The sequence below is a fragment of the Heterodontus francisci genome, chromosome 13 (assembly GCF_036365525.1).
Source record: "Heterodontus francisci isolate sHetFra1 chromosome 13, sHetFra1.hap1, whole genome shotgun sequence".
Classification (NCBI taxonomy): domain Eukaryota; kingdom Metazoa; phylum Chordata; class Chondrichthyes; order Heterodontiformes; family Heterodontidae; genus Heterodontus; species Heterodontus francisci.
The window spans coordinates 91,821,557-91,838,435 of record NC_090383.1 but is presented as its reverse complement, the minus strand read 5'-3'; the positions used below and the strand labels follow the sequence as shown (position 1 = coordinate 91,838,435).

At 42.0% G+C, this 16,879-nt stretch overlaps 1 protein-coding gene across 1 annotated transcript in view; it reads right to left on the bottom strand.

Annotated features, from left to right (window-relative positions):
* Positions 1 to 16,879, bottom strand: part of pigf (phosphatidylinositol glycan anchor biosynthesis, class F) — a 47,900-nt gene that overhangs the window by 9,684 nt on the left and 21,337 nt on the right. Inside the window, exon 4 of the mRNA XM_068045186.1 lies at positions 9,950 to 10,058. Within this exon, the coding sequence (XP_067901287.1) occupies positions 9,950 to 10,058 (109 nt within the window). The remainder of the gene's footprint in view (positions 1 to 9,949; positions 10,059 to 16,879) is intronic.

The following is a 16,879-nucleotide window of genomic DNA, read 5'->3' as shown; positions in this document are numbered from 1 at the left end:
GTACTCAAAATGAGGATTAACCAGAGCTTTACACAACGTTAATTTAAAAGGCTATTTTTTGTATTCGTTCACTAGCTTTTAGTGAATTCTGTATGAGGAGAGATTGGACCATCTGATACTCGCTTCATTAAAACAGAAGTTTAAGAAGTGATTTGATGTTGTTGTTTAAAATTATGAAGGGTTGATTTGAAGTAAAAATGAGTATGCTACTTAGTGGTGGTTGGACTGGTCGTTTAAGATGGTGGATGGGGATGTGGAGGTGATGCAGGGGCTTTGGGGAGTCAGGTAGTGAGCCACTCGCCACACAATACCCAGCCTTTGATCTGCTCTAGGCAGTCATGGCATATTATGTGGCTTTACCAGTTCACGTCCTGGTCAGTGGTGATGCCAAAGTTTTTGATGGTGATGGATTTGGTGTCAGTAATGCACTTGAATGTCAAAGGGAGATGGTTAGGCTCTTTATTGCTGGAGATGGTCACTGCCTAGAACTTGTGAATGTTTTTGCCATATCAGCCCAAGCCTGGATGTTGTTCAGGTCTTGGTGCATGTGGACATGTAATGTTTTCATCTTCCTCTGTAGATGAACCAGAGGCAAGGGGGAAGGGAGAAAGAGTCCACTGTCAGGTTAGAGCATGTTTGTGATTTTTTTTTGCTCTGTATGGGAAGCAGCAGTGCTGGGCGAGATAGATTGTGATCCGAAGCAGCTGTTCTACTCAGAACTTGGTTACGGCAGGGGACTCCCAGGTAGACAGTGGAAACACTTTAGAAATGTCCTCAAAGCATCCCTGAAGAGATCAAAACATCCCCACCGGCTCATGGAAGTCATCGTACACCTCAAGAGACTTTGTCGGAAACATGTGGTGAAGTTTGAGGCGCGGACGGAGCGCACAAACCTCCAAACGACTCATCTACCTGACCCTTCGAGCACCACCGCCAGTCATGTGGCAGAGTCTGCAGATCATGCATTAGACTTACTGGCCATCTCAGAACACATTGAGCTGGAGTGGAAGCAAGTCACCCCGATACTGAGGGACTGCCGAAGGAGGAGAAAATTGTATTCACTCTTCATAGATGGAGAATGTGGTGACATTTGGATCCTATTGAGATTTTTATGCTCAGTGGGGTGGGCTAGGAGATTGTGTTTCCTTTTCAGTGATGGAGGTTCTGCTCAGTGGGTGGGGAGATTGCATTTGGGTTTTTAGTTGTATTCTATAATATCTGATCAGCAGAGGAAGAGATGAATGCAAGAGCAGGTTGAGTTATATTTACGATGCAAAATACTTTTGCTTTAAATGAGCAGCAGTTTGAAGTCTTTAATGTTTTTCTCCATAATTCTGTTCAGTGAGAGGACTGGTGCTGGGGGTGGGGTTGCTTGATCACTTGTTACTGATTTGTTCTTAGAGGCATTTCTGCACAAGAGTGCGTTACAGCGGTTTCTGTCCAGGTACCTCTACTAGTACAATACATTACGACATTTCTTGTGGTTTTAAACTGTTAACTCCTGGATAACCTCGAAGTTCGTTTGCCATCTGCTGAGCTTTTTGTGCTCACATTTTACCACTTCTGCTTCTCAGTGAGGTTGTTTAATTTTAAGAGACTCATAGAATTCCTCCTCTTGATTCCTATCCAATGATTCTGGCCATAAAGTGTAAGCATGGCCTTCAAAGACAGGATTGGACTCAGTTGTGATAAGCCCATGATCAACTAGCCTTTTTGCAGCCAACATGAAGACTAGTTACTTGAATAAGGCATCAGATGATTGGTGTTTGCCAATACTTGTGTACCCAGTCACTGGCTTTAGGAAGGGGATAAAATTGGAGACAAGAATCCTGTAAAGCAGTAAAAGGTGAAAGACTAAATTTAATGTAATGTAGGAAATGTGGCAGCCAATTTACGCACAGCAAGCTCCCACAAACAGCAATGTGATATTGACCAGATAATCTCAATACTAGAGATAATACCATGGCATAAAATCTGCAATACAGCCTTTTTGGTGAACCATTCCAACCAAAATATTGAACATTCGCACCACATTAAATGTTAGGCAATGGCCAGCTCCTGCAAGAGAGTGCCTAATCACCTGCCCTCAAAATTCAATGGCATTACCATTGCTGAATCACACCCCGGAGGTTGCCACTGACCAGACGCTCAACTGGACCAGTCATAGAAATGCCGTGGCTACTATAGCAGGTCTCAGGGTGGATATTCTGTGGGGAGTGGATCACCTCCTGATTTTGTTTGCCTGGAGGTAGTTATAGCTCATCAAAATTGGATGTTGGTCAAGCCTTCTGAGAGCACAGAGGTAGTGGAAGAGTGAAGAGGGGTATTGCAGGGTGTAATTGGCATACCCATGGATGTGGACTTCATGTCTGCAGATAGCTTCACTAAGCAGCAGCATTTAGATAAGAAAGAGGATGGGGCCAAAGACAGACCCTCAAGAGGCTCCAGAAGTGATGTAGGAATGAGAATCATTTCTAGAGATGTCTTGGCTATGACTGGAATCAAGCATGTCTTCAAGTGGTTAAATATAAATACATTGAAGTACTGAAATACTTGTGAATTAATCCTAACAAACAAACTCATATACATAAAAGGAACATTTGCATTTGCCTCACCATTTTCTATTAAATGTGATAGAAAAAGCCAACAGCCTATCATTTGGATGAGTCAGACACATCCTGTCTGACCAATTAAATTTTCAATGATTTACTGCTCAAGACTAGCTTTTTGACAGTTAATGTAAGAGGACTGCTATAATGAAGTCAATAAATGACAATGGAAGTGGGAATAATAGTCACCTTTGGACTCAACTGTACTAAATAAAATGCCAATAGAATTTCTATGAAGTAGAATTAATGCCACAAATCTCTCAGAAACATCTTTACATTCCACGTTCAGCAAGGAGAGCAAGGCAGTTCTGCTTGCCCATTGCAGGCAGTCAATGGTTGGCAGACAGGAAGCATATTTTTGCTGAATGGGATTGGTATTGCCCCTTTCTCATCACTATAATACTAGGCGGAGCTCCATCTAGCAGCCTGATAAAGAACTGCTGAAACTGACCCAAGTTTTTTTTCAGAAATGCACGAAGGCTGCAAGAGAAAGAGCATGAGCAGGTGAAAGAAGGAGAAAGAGACAGTCACACAAGGGGTCTAGTGGTCAGATCGTAGCAGCAAGCTGCCAAGAAAACAGAAGCACAGAAAGTGGTCATGTTGTGAGATGCATATAACATTACATGGGATAATATGCAGCAGTTGTTGCTGAGCCAGTATCAGAGATAAAGTGCTAATACTAAGATGGCACAGAGTCTTGCGCACATGGAGCAAATGGGGAAGAGTTGTGCATGCACAAACTTCAGAAGATTCAGAAAGGAAGCAGTCCAGTTGAAAGACTGGAGCTCCAGAAAATGAAGCATTAAGCAAAAAGAGGCCCAAGATGGGAAGCTTGTGCCAGAGAAAGTAGCTGGAAGTATTTGAAGATGCAATGGACGGGTTTTATGATTTGTTTTTACAAACAAATCATTCAATTTTTCATGCATTATTTTAGAAAATTAATTTTAGGGGAATAGAGCAAGATGGATGTGAAACCAAGTTTGGTTACTGAAGGGATTCAGTTTTTGCTGGTTGGGGGTGTGTGTGGGGGGGTGGGGGGGGGGGGTGGCGGAGGGGGAAGGAATGTGATTGAAAATGTTTTGTAAAACAGTAATAGACTGGGTATCACAGGATGTCCACCTGCATTTATTTAGCAAGCTGCCTGCTGCAAGCAAGGCTCTGCTGGTGGGGTGAGAACTAGGCACAGAGAGTGTTTAACTTTATAAATTCTGATAACATTTTATTTAAAAGAGGTATATAGGGAGATATCTATCTTGGCAGCCTTAGAGAATATCCAGATTAATTGAAAGTGACATTTAACCAAATGAAATAAACCTATACTGAACCAAATTAGAAATCTTGCATGCAACACTTCGGACAAATATATCACCTACTGAATTCCTCATTTCAGTTGTGTTGATATGATGAAGTGCCCTATAATATGTCAATGAGGAGGGAAAGATAGTCAACCAAAGGCTTGTTTCGTATGCTCCCTCCAGGACATGAGCACATATTCAGTCAAATATCTGAGTACAGTATTTAGGGAACGTTGCACTGTCAGATGCTGTCCTTCAGATGAGGCATTAAACTATGGCGTCTCAGTTGACACTATTGGCTAACATTTGTCCCTTAACCCATATCAATAAAACAGATTGTCTGGTAATTATCTCACTGTTGCTTGCGGGACCTTGCTTTGATGAAAATTCACTGCTGCATTTCCCTACATTAAGATGACTGCACTTTAAAAGTAATTAATTGGCTGTGAAGTACTTTGGAACATCCTGAGGTTAAGAAAGGCACTTCTGATGAAGGGTCACTGACCTGAAACGTTAACTCTGCTTCTCTCTCACTCCTCAGATGCTGCCTGACCTGCTGAGTATTTCCAGCACTTTGTTTTTATTTCAGATTGCCAGCATCTGCAATATTTTGCTTTTATTATAAATGCATGTTTGTTTGTTCCTGATGACCAGTTCACAGCAGGTTGTGCTTAGGCCAAGAGGGACAAATTAGGGAAAAAGAAATTAGAGGGAACTCAATATAAAAAAATTGGAAAGGTTTCAGAAATACAAAGATGGAAATCTATAAGGGAATCTAAAAGGCTACTCATTTAAAAAAACTGGCACAATGGGAAAAACAAAATGAAACTTAAAAAGGAAAAATGTTCAATTTTAAAGTCTATGAATGACAAAGTAAAACCACAAGCGACAGTTCCAACTCATATGTACATTGTGAATAACGGTATTAATGATGATATGGCAGTGCTGTGCAAGTTTAAAAAAATAAAAGTCTCTGGCACACTCATTTTCCAAAGGAAAAGTGGCCAAAAGTTCTCATCTGCGAAGAATTCTATGATGGTAGAACTGGTTTTGGAGTTCAATCAAGTTACTTAAAACTGTCGAGATAGATATATCTATACACACTAAGCAAAATTACTCAATCAAAAAAAGACTCAGCATGCTGATTTTTGGAAGCAACAAATAAAATGCATTCTAAGATTTTCTTCTCGTGTTCGTCAAGGTGATCAAAGCTACAAATCTTCACTTTTCCAATTTCTCTTCTGCATAGTTCCACAATATGCCAGCTCAACCACAGAGCAGTTCCCTTCAGAGAACCAGTATGAATGTTCCATTTCCTACACTAGCCATCCTCACGACCTCTGACATTTCATTCAGCTTATTGCTGTGTATCCAAAACTGGGTGAATACAGGAACAAAATCACACTTGGGCCCCTTAGATCCAGAAGAAAGGAAAGACTTGCATCCCATCAGTCTGGGTTCAAACCTAGAGTCCTTAGGTGAATGGAGCGTTCTAAACAACTGCATCAAAGTTATTAAAATAAAAAAGACTTGCATTTATATAGCACCTTTCACAACCTCATTATGTCCCAAAGTGCTTTACAGCCAATTAAGTACTTTTTTTTTTTTGAAGTGCACTGCTGTAATGTAGGAAACACAGCAGTCAATTTGCACACAGCAGGTTCCCACAAACGGCAACATGATCATGGCCAGATAATCCATTTTTGTGATGTTAAGGCATAAACGTTGGCCAGGACACAGGGGACAACTCCCCTGCTCTTCTTTGAAATAGTGCCACGGGCTCTCTGACATCCAGCTTAGAACGCCGACAGGGCCGCAGTTTAACATCTCATCCGAAAGATGGTACCTCTGACAGTGCAGCACTTTCTCAGTACTGCACTGGAGTGTCAGGCTACATTTTGAGCTCAAGTCTCTGGAGTAGGACTTGAACTCGTAACATTCTAACTCGTAGGCAATCATGCTACCAATTGTGCCACAGTTGACAACTCTTTTGGATATTGAGGCTAAAACTCTACACCTATGAGCAGAAGAAAAATCTCCACTGTTCCTAACTAATGGAAATCACTTGGTAGCTGCTAAAACAATGATTTGACTCAGTATTTGCCTGGAGCCAAAAAGCTCAGGATCACTGCTACAAGAAGTTGCTTTCCTTTGTCAACTCTTCAATGAAGTGCTACTTGGTATATTGGCATCTCTTTTCTGTGAGGCGAAGGAGGGAGAGGAGAAAAAAGTATTGACAATAAGAACCCAATCACTGACTGAAGTCTTAACTCAACTGTGTCAGCACCATTAATGGACACTCTGGCAAAGTCTGTACCCATATCTGTTGCATGGTCTGGAACTGACTATATTTAAGTGGAACACTGGTGGGAGGAAAAGAACTAAAGTAGAGAACATAGTTTAAAAAAATCTAGCACCTGGGCTTGAACTCAGCTGGACTGAAGTTTTTTTTTCTCTATCGGATTTATACTCCTTCAGCAAAATGAGCTTGGGCATGTTAAGAATATGAGGTTAAAATACATTCTGGAGCAGTAAAAGGAGCTTTACTCAGTATTGAATTCATGCTGTACTTGAACAGTAGTGAAGACCAACACTGGAAGCAAGTGATTCTAATAGTGACATGCCCCACTTTAAGCAAAATACTCACTTTTTGACAAGACTAATGCAATATCAGATAAGAGCTTAATCTATCCCAAATTCCTAACCAACTTTCCTGCAACTCCATGTTTGAACCCCTCCAATCAGATTTCCACCCCACCACAGACTGAAATGGCTCTTATCTAAGTCACAAATAACATCCTATGCGACTCTGACTATAGTAAACTATCCCTCCTCATCCTTCTCGACCTGTCTGTAGCTTTTGACTTGGTTGACCATCACCATCCTCCTCCAACACCTGTCCAATGTTCAGCTGAATGGGACAATCACCATCGTAACATTGCCTAACTCTGCCTCGGCCTCAGCTGATGTGCTGCTGAAATACTCATTTGTGCCTTTTTTTATCTATAAACTTGACTATTCCAATCACTCCTGGCCAGCTTCTCACTTTCTACCCTTCGTAAACATGAGGTCATGCAAAACTCTGACACCCACGTCTTAACTCACACCAAATCCCAGTCACCCATCACCCGGGCTCTGATCTACAATGGGGCGTTGCATAACCGGGAACCAATTTTAAAGTTCTCATCCTGGTTTTCAAATCCCTCCATGGCCTCACCTCCTTTCATCTCTATAATCTCCTCCAGTCGCACAACCCTTGGAGATATCTGTACTTCTCTAATTCTTGCCATGCCTGGAGCTGCCAAGACCCTAAGCTCTGGAATTCCCACCATTAACGTCACTTTTTCCTCCTTTAAGATGGTCCTTAAAACTTACCTCTTGGACCAAGCTTTTAGTCATCTGTTCTAATATCTCCTTACATGGTTCGGTGTCAAATGCTGCAAAGTGCCTTGAGAGGTTTCATTACGTTAAAAATGCTACATAAATACAAGCTGTTGTTGTTATATCCAGAGACTCTCCTCCAATGGCATCTCTTTTCACTCCTGCACCATTACCTCTGGAGTCCCCCAAGCATCTATCCTTGGTCCCCTCCTATTTCTTAGCTACATGTTGCCCCTCATCGACATCATCCGAAAACACAAGGCCGGATTCCAATTTACGCTGATGACACCCAGCTCTATTGCACCATCTCTCTCAACCCATCCATTGCCTCCGATTAGTCATGCTGCTCGTCTGACCATCCAGTACTGAATAAGCAGAAATTTCCTTCAATTAAATATTGGGAAGACGAAAGCCATTGTCTATGGTCCCTGCATTCCATTCCCTAGCGGTCAGCTCCATTCTTCTCCCTAGCACCATGTGAGGTTGAACCAGACAGTTCACAACCTTGGTGTATTTGACTCAGAACTGATCTACCCATCCCATATTCATTCCATTGCCAAGGCTGCCTACTTCTACCTCCATAACACTGTCCATCCCTGCCCCAGTTCATCTGCTGAAACCCGCATCCATGCTGTTGACACCTCCAGACTCAACTATTCCAGTGTTCTCCTGCCAAACCTCCCAACTCACACACTCCATAGAACTCACCCAAAACTCAGCTGCCCATACCCTAACTCACTGCAAGTCCTGTGCATTGGCTCCCTATCTGGCAATGCCTCAATCTAAAAATTCTCTCTTATTTTTAAACTCCATGGCCTCATCCCTCCCCAACTCTGTAATTACACTGGACCAAATAAAGAACAAGATGCAAAGTTCTGACAGATGGGTTTTCAAATTGGGGGTCCCTGACTCAAAGAATTCCATGGAGTCAGCACACTTCTGTATTTGTTGAACCATATCCTTGACTGGCTGACAGTCTGTTATTGAACTGCGGCACAGTGGCGCAGTGGTTAGCACTGCAGCCTCACAGCTCCAGCGACCCGGGTTCAATTCTGGGTACTGCCTGTGCGGAGTTTGCAAGTTCTCCCTGTGACCGTGTGGGTTTTTGCCGGGTGCTCCACTTTCCTCCCACCACCAAAGACTTGCAGGTGATAGGTAAATTGGCCATTGTAAATTGCCCCTAGTGTAGGTAGGTGGTAGGGAATATGGGATTAATGTAGGGTTAGTATAAATGGGTGGCTCTTGGTCGGCTCAGACTCAGTGGGCCGAAGGGCCTGTTTCAGTGCTGTATCTCTAAATAAAAAATAAATAAACTGGACCAAACTTTGATAATTTAATTCTGATTGGTTCCGTGGACCATCTATAACAGCAACTTATATTTAGATAGCATATTGTAAATGTCCCAAGGTGCTTCACAGCAGCAATATTGAACAAATTTTGATACTGAGCCACGGAAAGAGATATTAGAACAGGTGATCAAAACCTTGCTCAAAGAAGTAGGTTTGAAGTAGTGTCGTAAAGGAGAAGAGTGAGGTAGAGAGGTGGAGATGTTTAAGGAGGGAATTCCAGAGCTAATGCCCAAGGCTGTTGAAAACAAATGTACCAATGGTGGAGCCTTTTTCTCCTTCATTCATGGGATGTGAACTTCGCTGGTAAGGTCAGCATTTACTGCCCATCCCTAATTGCCATTGAGAAGGCAGTGAACCATGTGATGTAAGTACATCCACAGTGCTGTTAGGGAGGGAGTTCCAGGATTTTGACTCAGCAACAGTGAAGGATTGGTGATGTAGTTCCAAGTCAGGATGATGTGTGACTTGGAGGGGCTCTTGCAGGTGATGGTGTTCCCATCTGCCTGATGCCCTTGTTCTTCTAGGTGGTAGAGCTCACAGGTTTGGAAGGTGCTGCCGAAGGAGCCTTGGAGAGTTGCTGCACTGCATCTTGTACATCGTATATACTTAGCCATGTGTTAAACATGTTGGAACATTCAGCTTTGTGGATGAACACTTGTACTTTCAGATACGATTCTCAAAAGGCCCCTACACCATAATGCAACACTTTGGCTCCCAGCAAGTTTTTTTTGTTCTTTCATGGGATGTGGGCAGCACTGGCAAGCCCAGCATTTGTTGCCCATCCCTAATTGCCCTTGACAAAGGCAATGGCTTGGTAGGCCATTTCAGTGGGCAGTTAAGAGTCAACCACATCACTGTGGGTCTGGAGTCACATGTAGGCCAGACCAAGTAATGACAGCAGATTTCCTTCCATATAGGGCATTAGTGAACCAGATGGGTTTTTACAACAAATTGATGATAGTAATGGTGCCATGAAACTGAGAGTAGCTTACAATTTCAGATTTTTATTAATTGAATTCAAATTCCACAAGCTGCCATGGTGGGATTTGAATCAGAGCCCCCAGGGCATTAGCCTGGGCCGCTGGATTACTAATAGTGACATTACCACTATGCCACCATCTTTACTTTAGAATTTGTAATACATCTACAATTAATGGCTTTTTTTCTTTCATTTCAGATACCGATGCGTTCTTTTCAAGCAAACGTGTTCCCCTTCGCATAATGACACTTTGATAAAAAGTGCAATACATCACATGAAACAGCAGACCTTTCAGGGACAACATACTTTTCCAGATGCATGTGAACCACTGCATACCTGCCAAGGCCTGTCCCAGTCCAGCGGAATAGGAATTGCTCCAAGCCAAGCTCCAAACAAACTGCAAATTGTGGTGATCTGAAGACTGGTTTCCCAGATAGAGGTAGCCCTGTAAAATGAAAAGGATATATTAATTACAAGGCCACTTCCTACTGTAATGACCTTGAAAGGCTGGACTGAAGAAAGATGGAGTTGAGTATGCAAGGCAAAATGAGTTTGGGGAGGAAGACAGAGAGGGAAAACTGAAAAGCGACAAGTGAAAGAGTGCAAGCACAGGGAAGGGTAATGTGTTGTTGTTCCACCCCATCTGAGAAAGTTTTGTGCTTGCTCCCTCTCTAAGGAAAACTCTAAAAAGACAACCATTGGCCTTTGTCCAATCAGTTGCTTCCCTAGCTATCTTTAGTTCTTGCCCTTGGGGAAGAATTGTTCCTGAGCAATTGTACTGCAATGTGAGCAGGTATGTATTATGAAATTATGTAGAATACAGTCATAACATGACTGTTCTTTGCTGGACAAACTGACATTCCTTGGAATGACCCCACATCTGGAATGTCAAATCTATTACAGACTTCTGCATGCCTAGAACACCATGCTCAAGCATTGTTAATAATATGTACTGTTGAGATGTGGCAAGACTGCATTTATTGGCCAGCACTGGTTCCCCTGGTGGTGGACCTTCTTTCGACAGAGTGACTTGCTAAGTGTCTTCAGAGTCAACAGAATTAGAGTCCATCACGTATGTAGGACAGAAATCACATGTACCATGGGTTGGGATGGTCAGTTCCCTTTACTGAATTCAATTTCACAACTTGCCACAAGGAATATGAACTCATAACTACTGGGTTGTTAGCCTAGTAACAAAACCACAACAATGCTACACCCTTAGATTACTGCAGCTGGAGTTTGAAAGAGCTTGAAGACCCATTATCCAGTGCTGTATGTGGGTCTTCACATGTGGCTCCTTTGCTCACTGACCTACACTGGCATCTGGTCATGCTTCAATTTTAACACTCTCATACTTGATTTTAAATCCCTCCATGGTCTTGCCCTCCCACCCCCCACTCATTACTGTAACTTCCTTCAGCTCTACAATCCTGCAAGATCTCTGCTCTCTGCCAATTCTGGTCGCTTGCACATCCCCTATTTTAATCGCTCCAACATTAGAGACTAGTCAGCTGAAAGCATGACCTCCAAATGCTGGAACGCCCTCTCTAAACCTCTCCACCCTCCTCTAAGACATTCTTTAAAACCTACATCTTCAACTAAGCTTTTATTCATTTGTCCCAATATTTCCCTATGTGGCTCAGTGTCAAACTTTGCTTAGTAATGCTCCTGTGAAGCGCTTTGGGATATTTTACTATGTTAAAGGAACTATATGAATGCAGGTTGTTGTCCTCTAATGTTGACCCAATATCATAAACCAACAAAGAAAGGTAGTCTGCGATCTCTGTGAAATAGCTAGAGACTGGGTTAAATCATTCCTTTTGACAGTTATTTCAACATGGACAAGAAAATTAATTTGACTTATTGGATTTTCCCAAAAGATTGTGATGTCTGGCATTTTAACAACTATAGCTGTAGTTTTAAATGTCTACTAACAAATTGATTTTTGCAAAGATACTGTGAAACCATAATAGTCACGGTTTCCTTCCCAAGTTATCAAATACAACTAGCAAAGAGGGACAGGCCATATTTAACTATCTTGGGACTAAACATATTTTTAAAAAAATGTAAAAGCAGGCCATCTCTCAAAAAGCTACAATTTAGAATCATAGAATGATTAGAGCACAGAAGGAGGCCATTTGGTCCATCGGGTCTGTGCGGCTCTCTGCAACAGCAATTCACTTAAGTCCCACTCCCCTGCCTTTCCCTGTAGCCCTGCAACTTTTTTTTCCTCAGATAATTATCCAATTCTCTTTTGAAAACCTCCATTGAATCTGCCTCCACTACCCTTTCAGGCAGTGCATTCCAGATCCTAACCACTCGTTGCATAAAAAAGTGTTTCCTCATGTCACCGTTGCTTCTATTGCCAATCGCCTTAAATGAGTGAGTGTCCTCTGGTTCTCAATCCTTCCGCCAACGGGAACAGTTTCTCCCTATCTACTTTGTCCAGATCCCTCATGATTTTGAATGCCTGTATCAAATCTCAATCTTCTGTGCTATAACCATTCTACGATTAAATTCTATGAGTTACAGGGGATGAAATTAGTCTACGGCCGCAATATGAAATGGGCTTGTAGCAAATCTGCAGCTGATACTTCACTGCCCCAGTTTATAATTTCCATTGACTTGGAATTTTTTTTTTTTAAATTGCAAGCCAAGTAAAAGTGACAGTGAGATTAGGAAATGGTTCTCCAAAGAGTCTAAACTCTCATTCTGTGAACTTCAGTGGAAAGAAGATCGGGTACGGTGGAAAATCAGCTGCTGATTCGTTATAAACTCATTTCATGCAGCTGTCGTAAATTAATTTCACCCCCATAAACTTATATGTCATTTAAAATAGATCTTAAAGTGCCAGAGCCAAATTTAGCAAATTCAAATTTCACTTCAGTATAGCTCTCACCAAAATTCACATTTCAAATGTTAGAAGGTTACACAAGTTTCCTGTACCAAAGATTTATATTTTAACAACAGATGGTACTGACCTCCCCTTTGCACTACTAGTTTCTGCCAGTCAGGAAGTTGGAGGTTTTCTCTGTACATATGCACGCCATTATTAACAATGAGCAGCTGTCCTACAGTGCGGCTGCAGTGTAAATGGGGCAGCTCAATTGCACATCTTGGCTCTACTCCCAAGTAAAGCTTCAGTTACTTTGGCGTACTAGACAGTTGTTGCCTTGAGCTAAGGAAGCAAGAAAAAACTGGGATGGAGGATCACACATGCAGTCAGAATTCCAATTCCTTTATACGCCAGCCAAGCACTTTGTTTGCTCGGTAGATTCTGAAATGCAAGGAAAGTTTTAACTTACTTGATTCGTGTAGGAATTTATTCAATAAAACAAAGTGCAAGAGGTGCAACTAAAGAGAGATTTAAAGGCCAGCTTTACCATTCAAAAAGTGGCTGACTGCTGATCCTAGAGGTGAGGTGATTTTCAGAAAAAAAAAGTTCAAACACATCAAATCCCTTTCCAATCACTCCTATTCTATAGAGCCCATGAGCTTGCCAAACAAACACTTAAGTGCCTAGTAATTGTAATCTAAGGAGCAAGTGTTTCCAATATATTTCCACTAAGCTTCAACAATCCATTATTGTTGAAAGACAAATTAAAAAGTATATCCTTTTGCATACTAGAGTGAATTTTAAACAAGTGTTTAATAGCACTTGCCTTGAATTATTAAATTGTCTGAAACCACTTTATGTGGAATCTACAGAAGCCCCAATCCAAGCATTATAGTTGGAGAAACTATATATTCAACTATGTACAAACTCGAGTGGTTGAAATGCTGCAAGAAACTATGGAACAATGGCTCTGTATATCATCGTCTCTATGCATCGATGTTCTCACTAATCAAAGTAAATTAACTACTTTATATAACAAGTTCCCACAGAATTTTAAAGCTTCTTCTGAAAAGCCTATTATAAAAATGCACTAAATAAATAAAATAAATAAAACCCACCATTAGACAATTTCTCCTATATACCCCCACACCCCCAGTGGTATGTGTGCCAGAGTTTGGGAACCCCTCTCTAAAACATGCTCAGTTGCCTCCTGAATCTTTTGTTCAGTAAATTTCCTGGTTATTCCATAATGTATTACTCGTTCTACAAAATAATTCCACCTGAATTTCCTGTTTATACAACCACTTTTTTTTTGAACCACTTGTCAGTTCCAGTGATATGTATCACTAAATTTATCAAAGCTTTTCATAATTTTGTAAGTTTCCAAAAGGTCACATGAATTCTCTTCTCCAAACAAAATAGATTGTCTATTTTTTAACAAAAATGCTTGAAATCTGGTTTAACCTTTGCTCCCCAATATTGCATCTTAAGGGCAATACAATGGTGACTAGAACTATGGAGTCCAAACAGGTGCTACCCAGCACTTTTCAAGGTATCACTGTCAGGCAAACTCCCCACCTGCCAAGACTGAGGCACTCATTATTTCACCACATGAACATTAAAACTTAAAATTGCAAGCTCTGACTGGAAGGACATTTGCATTGTACTAGCAGTGTTGGAACAATGGGAACCCAGTCGTTGCTTCCCGGCGGCACGGTGGCGCAGTGGTTAGCACCGCAGCCTCACAGCTCCAGCGAACTGGGTTCAATTCTGGGTACTGCCTGTGTGGAGTTTGCAAGTTCTCCCTGTGTCTGCGTGGGTTTCCTCCGGGTGTTCCGGTTTCCTCCCACATGCCAAAGACTTGCAGGGTGATAGGTTAATTGGCCATTATAAATTACCCCTAGTATAGGTAGGTGGTAGGGAAATATGGAATTAGTGTAGGATTAGTATAAATGGGTGGTTGATGATCGGCACAGACTCGGTGGGCCGAAGGGCCTGTTTCAGTGCTGTATCTCTAAACTAAATACACAGAAGTTGTCAGACCAGTTTTAGTCACACGACTAACTGGCTGTTGCAGAGAATTTGAACTTCCAACAAAGGATTTTGAACCGAGACAAAGCTGTGTGGTCACGGAGTGAAGATCTCTCCTGGAACTGAAGCAAGAATGACCTCCTCTCCTGTCTGCCCTCATCTCGCTCTCACCAGCTTCGGAAACCACTGAAGACACGTAAACTCAAAGACAGAAAAAGTCTCCTACGTGAACAAGGTTTAAAAGGAACACTGGACCCAACGAAACGCAAGACCATATCATCAATCAAGGACTACAGCGAGCTCGAAGCACAGTAACAAGAGATTGCCTCAAACTGTTCTACTTATCTTTTCTTCTGCTCTTTTCTGATCCTATTTGCATGTGTGTATCGCATGTGCAGGCTAGCGTGGGTGCGTCATATATCCGTAGGCATTAACCCTATTTGAGTTTAAGGTTTCATAAATTTCATCTTTCTTCTTTAAACCAAAGAAAGCCTGTTTGTGCTCATTTCTTTGCCTTATAATTGGAAAGTTGTGAATAAGGATTCACAAAGGGGGAGCTCAAAACTCAGTGTGTTTAAAATTAAACCCTGTTACAATAAGACCAGGTGAAGATAGTAACAAACCCCTAGACACCTTTCTCACCTGGTCATAACTTCCATCCCCATCTATTCCTATGCAAATACAATATCTTATTTGACTGCTTCCCTGTAGCTATACATTTGATTGCTTTCAACCATTTCACACAATAAACCCTTAGATCCCTTTTCTAATCAGTATGGAACAGGCACACTCCAAAATCAATTTCTTGCTCCCACACCAATTACTTTAAATTTGTATACATTCAGCTACTATTCCTTCCCAAAGTTTAATAAATGATTCAAACAGTCTTGAATCCAATTCAATTATTCCTCTCCACTTCCATAACAAAAACTTGGAAATCTTGCTTTTGTACCCTTATCCAAATCATGGAATCATACTGCACAGAAGGAAGCCATTTGGCTCATTATGCCTATGCCAGCTCTTTGAAACAGCAATTTAGTTAGCCCCACTTCCCTGCTCTTTCCCCATAGCCCTGTAAATTTTCCCTTTAAGTATATATGGAATTTCCTTTTGAAAGCTATTATTGAATCTGTTTCCACTACCCTTTCAGGCAGTGCATTCCAGATCATAATATACTGCATTAAAAATTCTCTTCATCTCCCCTCTGACTCTTTTGCCAATGATCTTTAAACAATTATCTTAAACATAATTTATATGATGTGCCATGCACACTTTGCATAGTAGCGGAGTCCAATTCGTGGGCTAGCGGTGGAGGGAATCGCAAAAAAATGTCTGTCATGGAGAGAGTGACCGCATCCATGGTGTTTAAAGCATGGCTCTCAAATTAGTCCATAACCACGGACCACGGCCATGCAGACTGCTGATGCCAACTTGGCATTCTTTTTAAGGCAGAAGGCATGTACCTTATCCTTGCCCTTGCAACAGGTCACTGATCTTCACCAAGCTGGTCTGTAGCAGAATGGTAGGAGTGATGTGGCACCAGCCCAGTAAAGGGATCATAGGAAAAAAACATGGAAGTCAGAACTTCACTCAAAGCTCTCCAATTCATATCTGTTGCACTCCCACCCCCAAAATGCTGCCTCATCTCCCAATGGCCAAGTCTACTCCTGCACAGGTGTAGGTGGCACAGTCTTTGATGAACATAAGAAATAGGAGCAGAAGTAGGCTATTCAGCCCCTCAAGCCTACTCCACCATTCAATAAGATCATGGCTGATCTGCCCCAGACCTCAACTCCTCTTTCGTGCCATAAGATACCCAGTTGCAGAACCCAGAGGGCCTTGGTCAAAAGCATCAAGGCAGCCAGGACAGGGATTTGAGCAGACAGCCTCTACCTCTGCTGGAACCACACTGGATGCAGTAGGAATCATAGAAAGTTTAAGGCACAGAAAGAGGTCTCTTGGCCCATCGTGTCTGTGCCTGCTGAAAAACGATCCACCTATTCTAATCCCACCTTCCAGCATTTGGTCCGTAGCCCTGCAGCTTACAGCACTTGAGGTGCATGTTCAGACTCCTTTTGAATGAGTTGAGGGTCTGTGCCTCAACTACCCTTTCAGGCAGTGAGTTCCAGACCATCACCACACTCTGGGTGAAAAAGCTTTTCCTCATCTCCCCTCTAATTTTTCTACCAATCACTCTAAATCTATGCTCCCTTGTCACTGACCTCCCTGCTAAGGTGAACAGGCCCTTCACCTCCACTCTACCCAGGCCTCTCAAAACTTTTGACATTTCAATAAAATCTCCCCTCAGCCTTCTCTGTTCCAAGGAGAACAACCCCAGCCTATCCAATCTTTCCTCATCGCTGCATTTTTCCAGTCCTGGCAACATCCGTGAGTCTCCT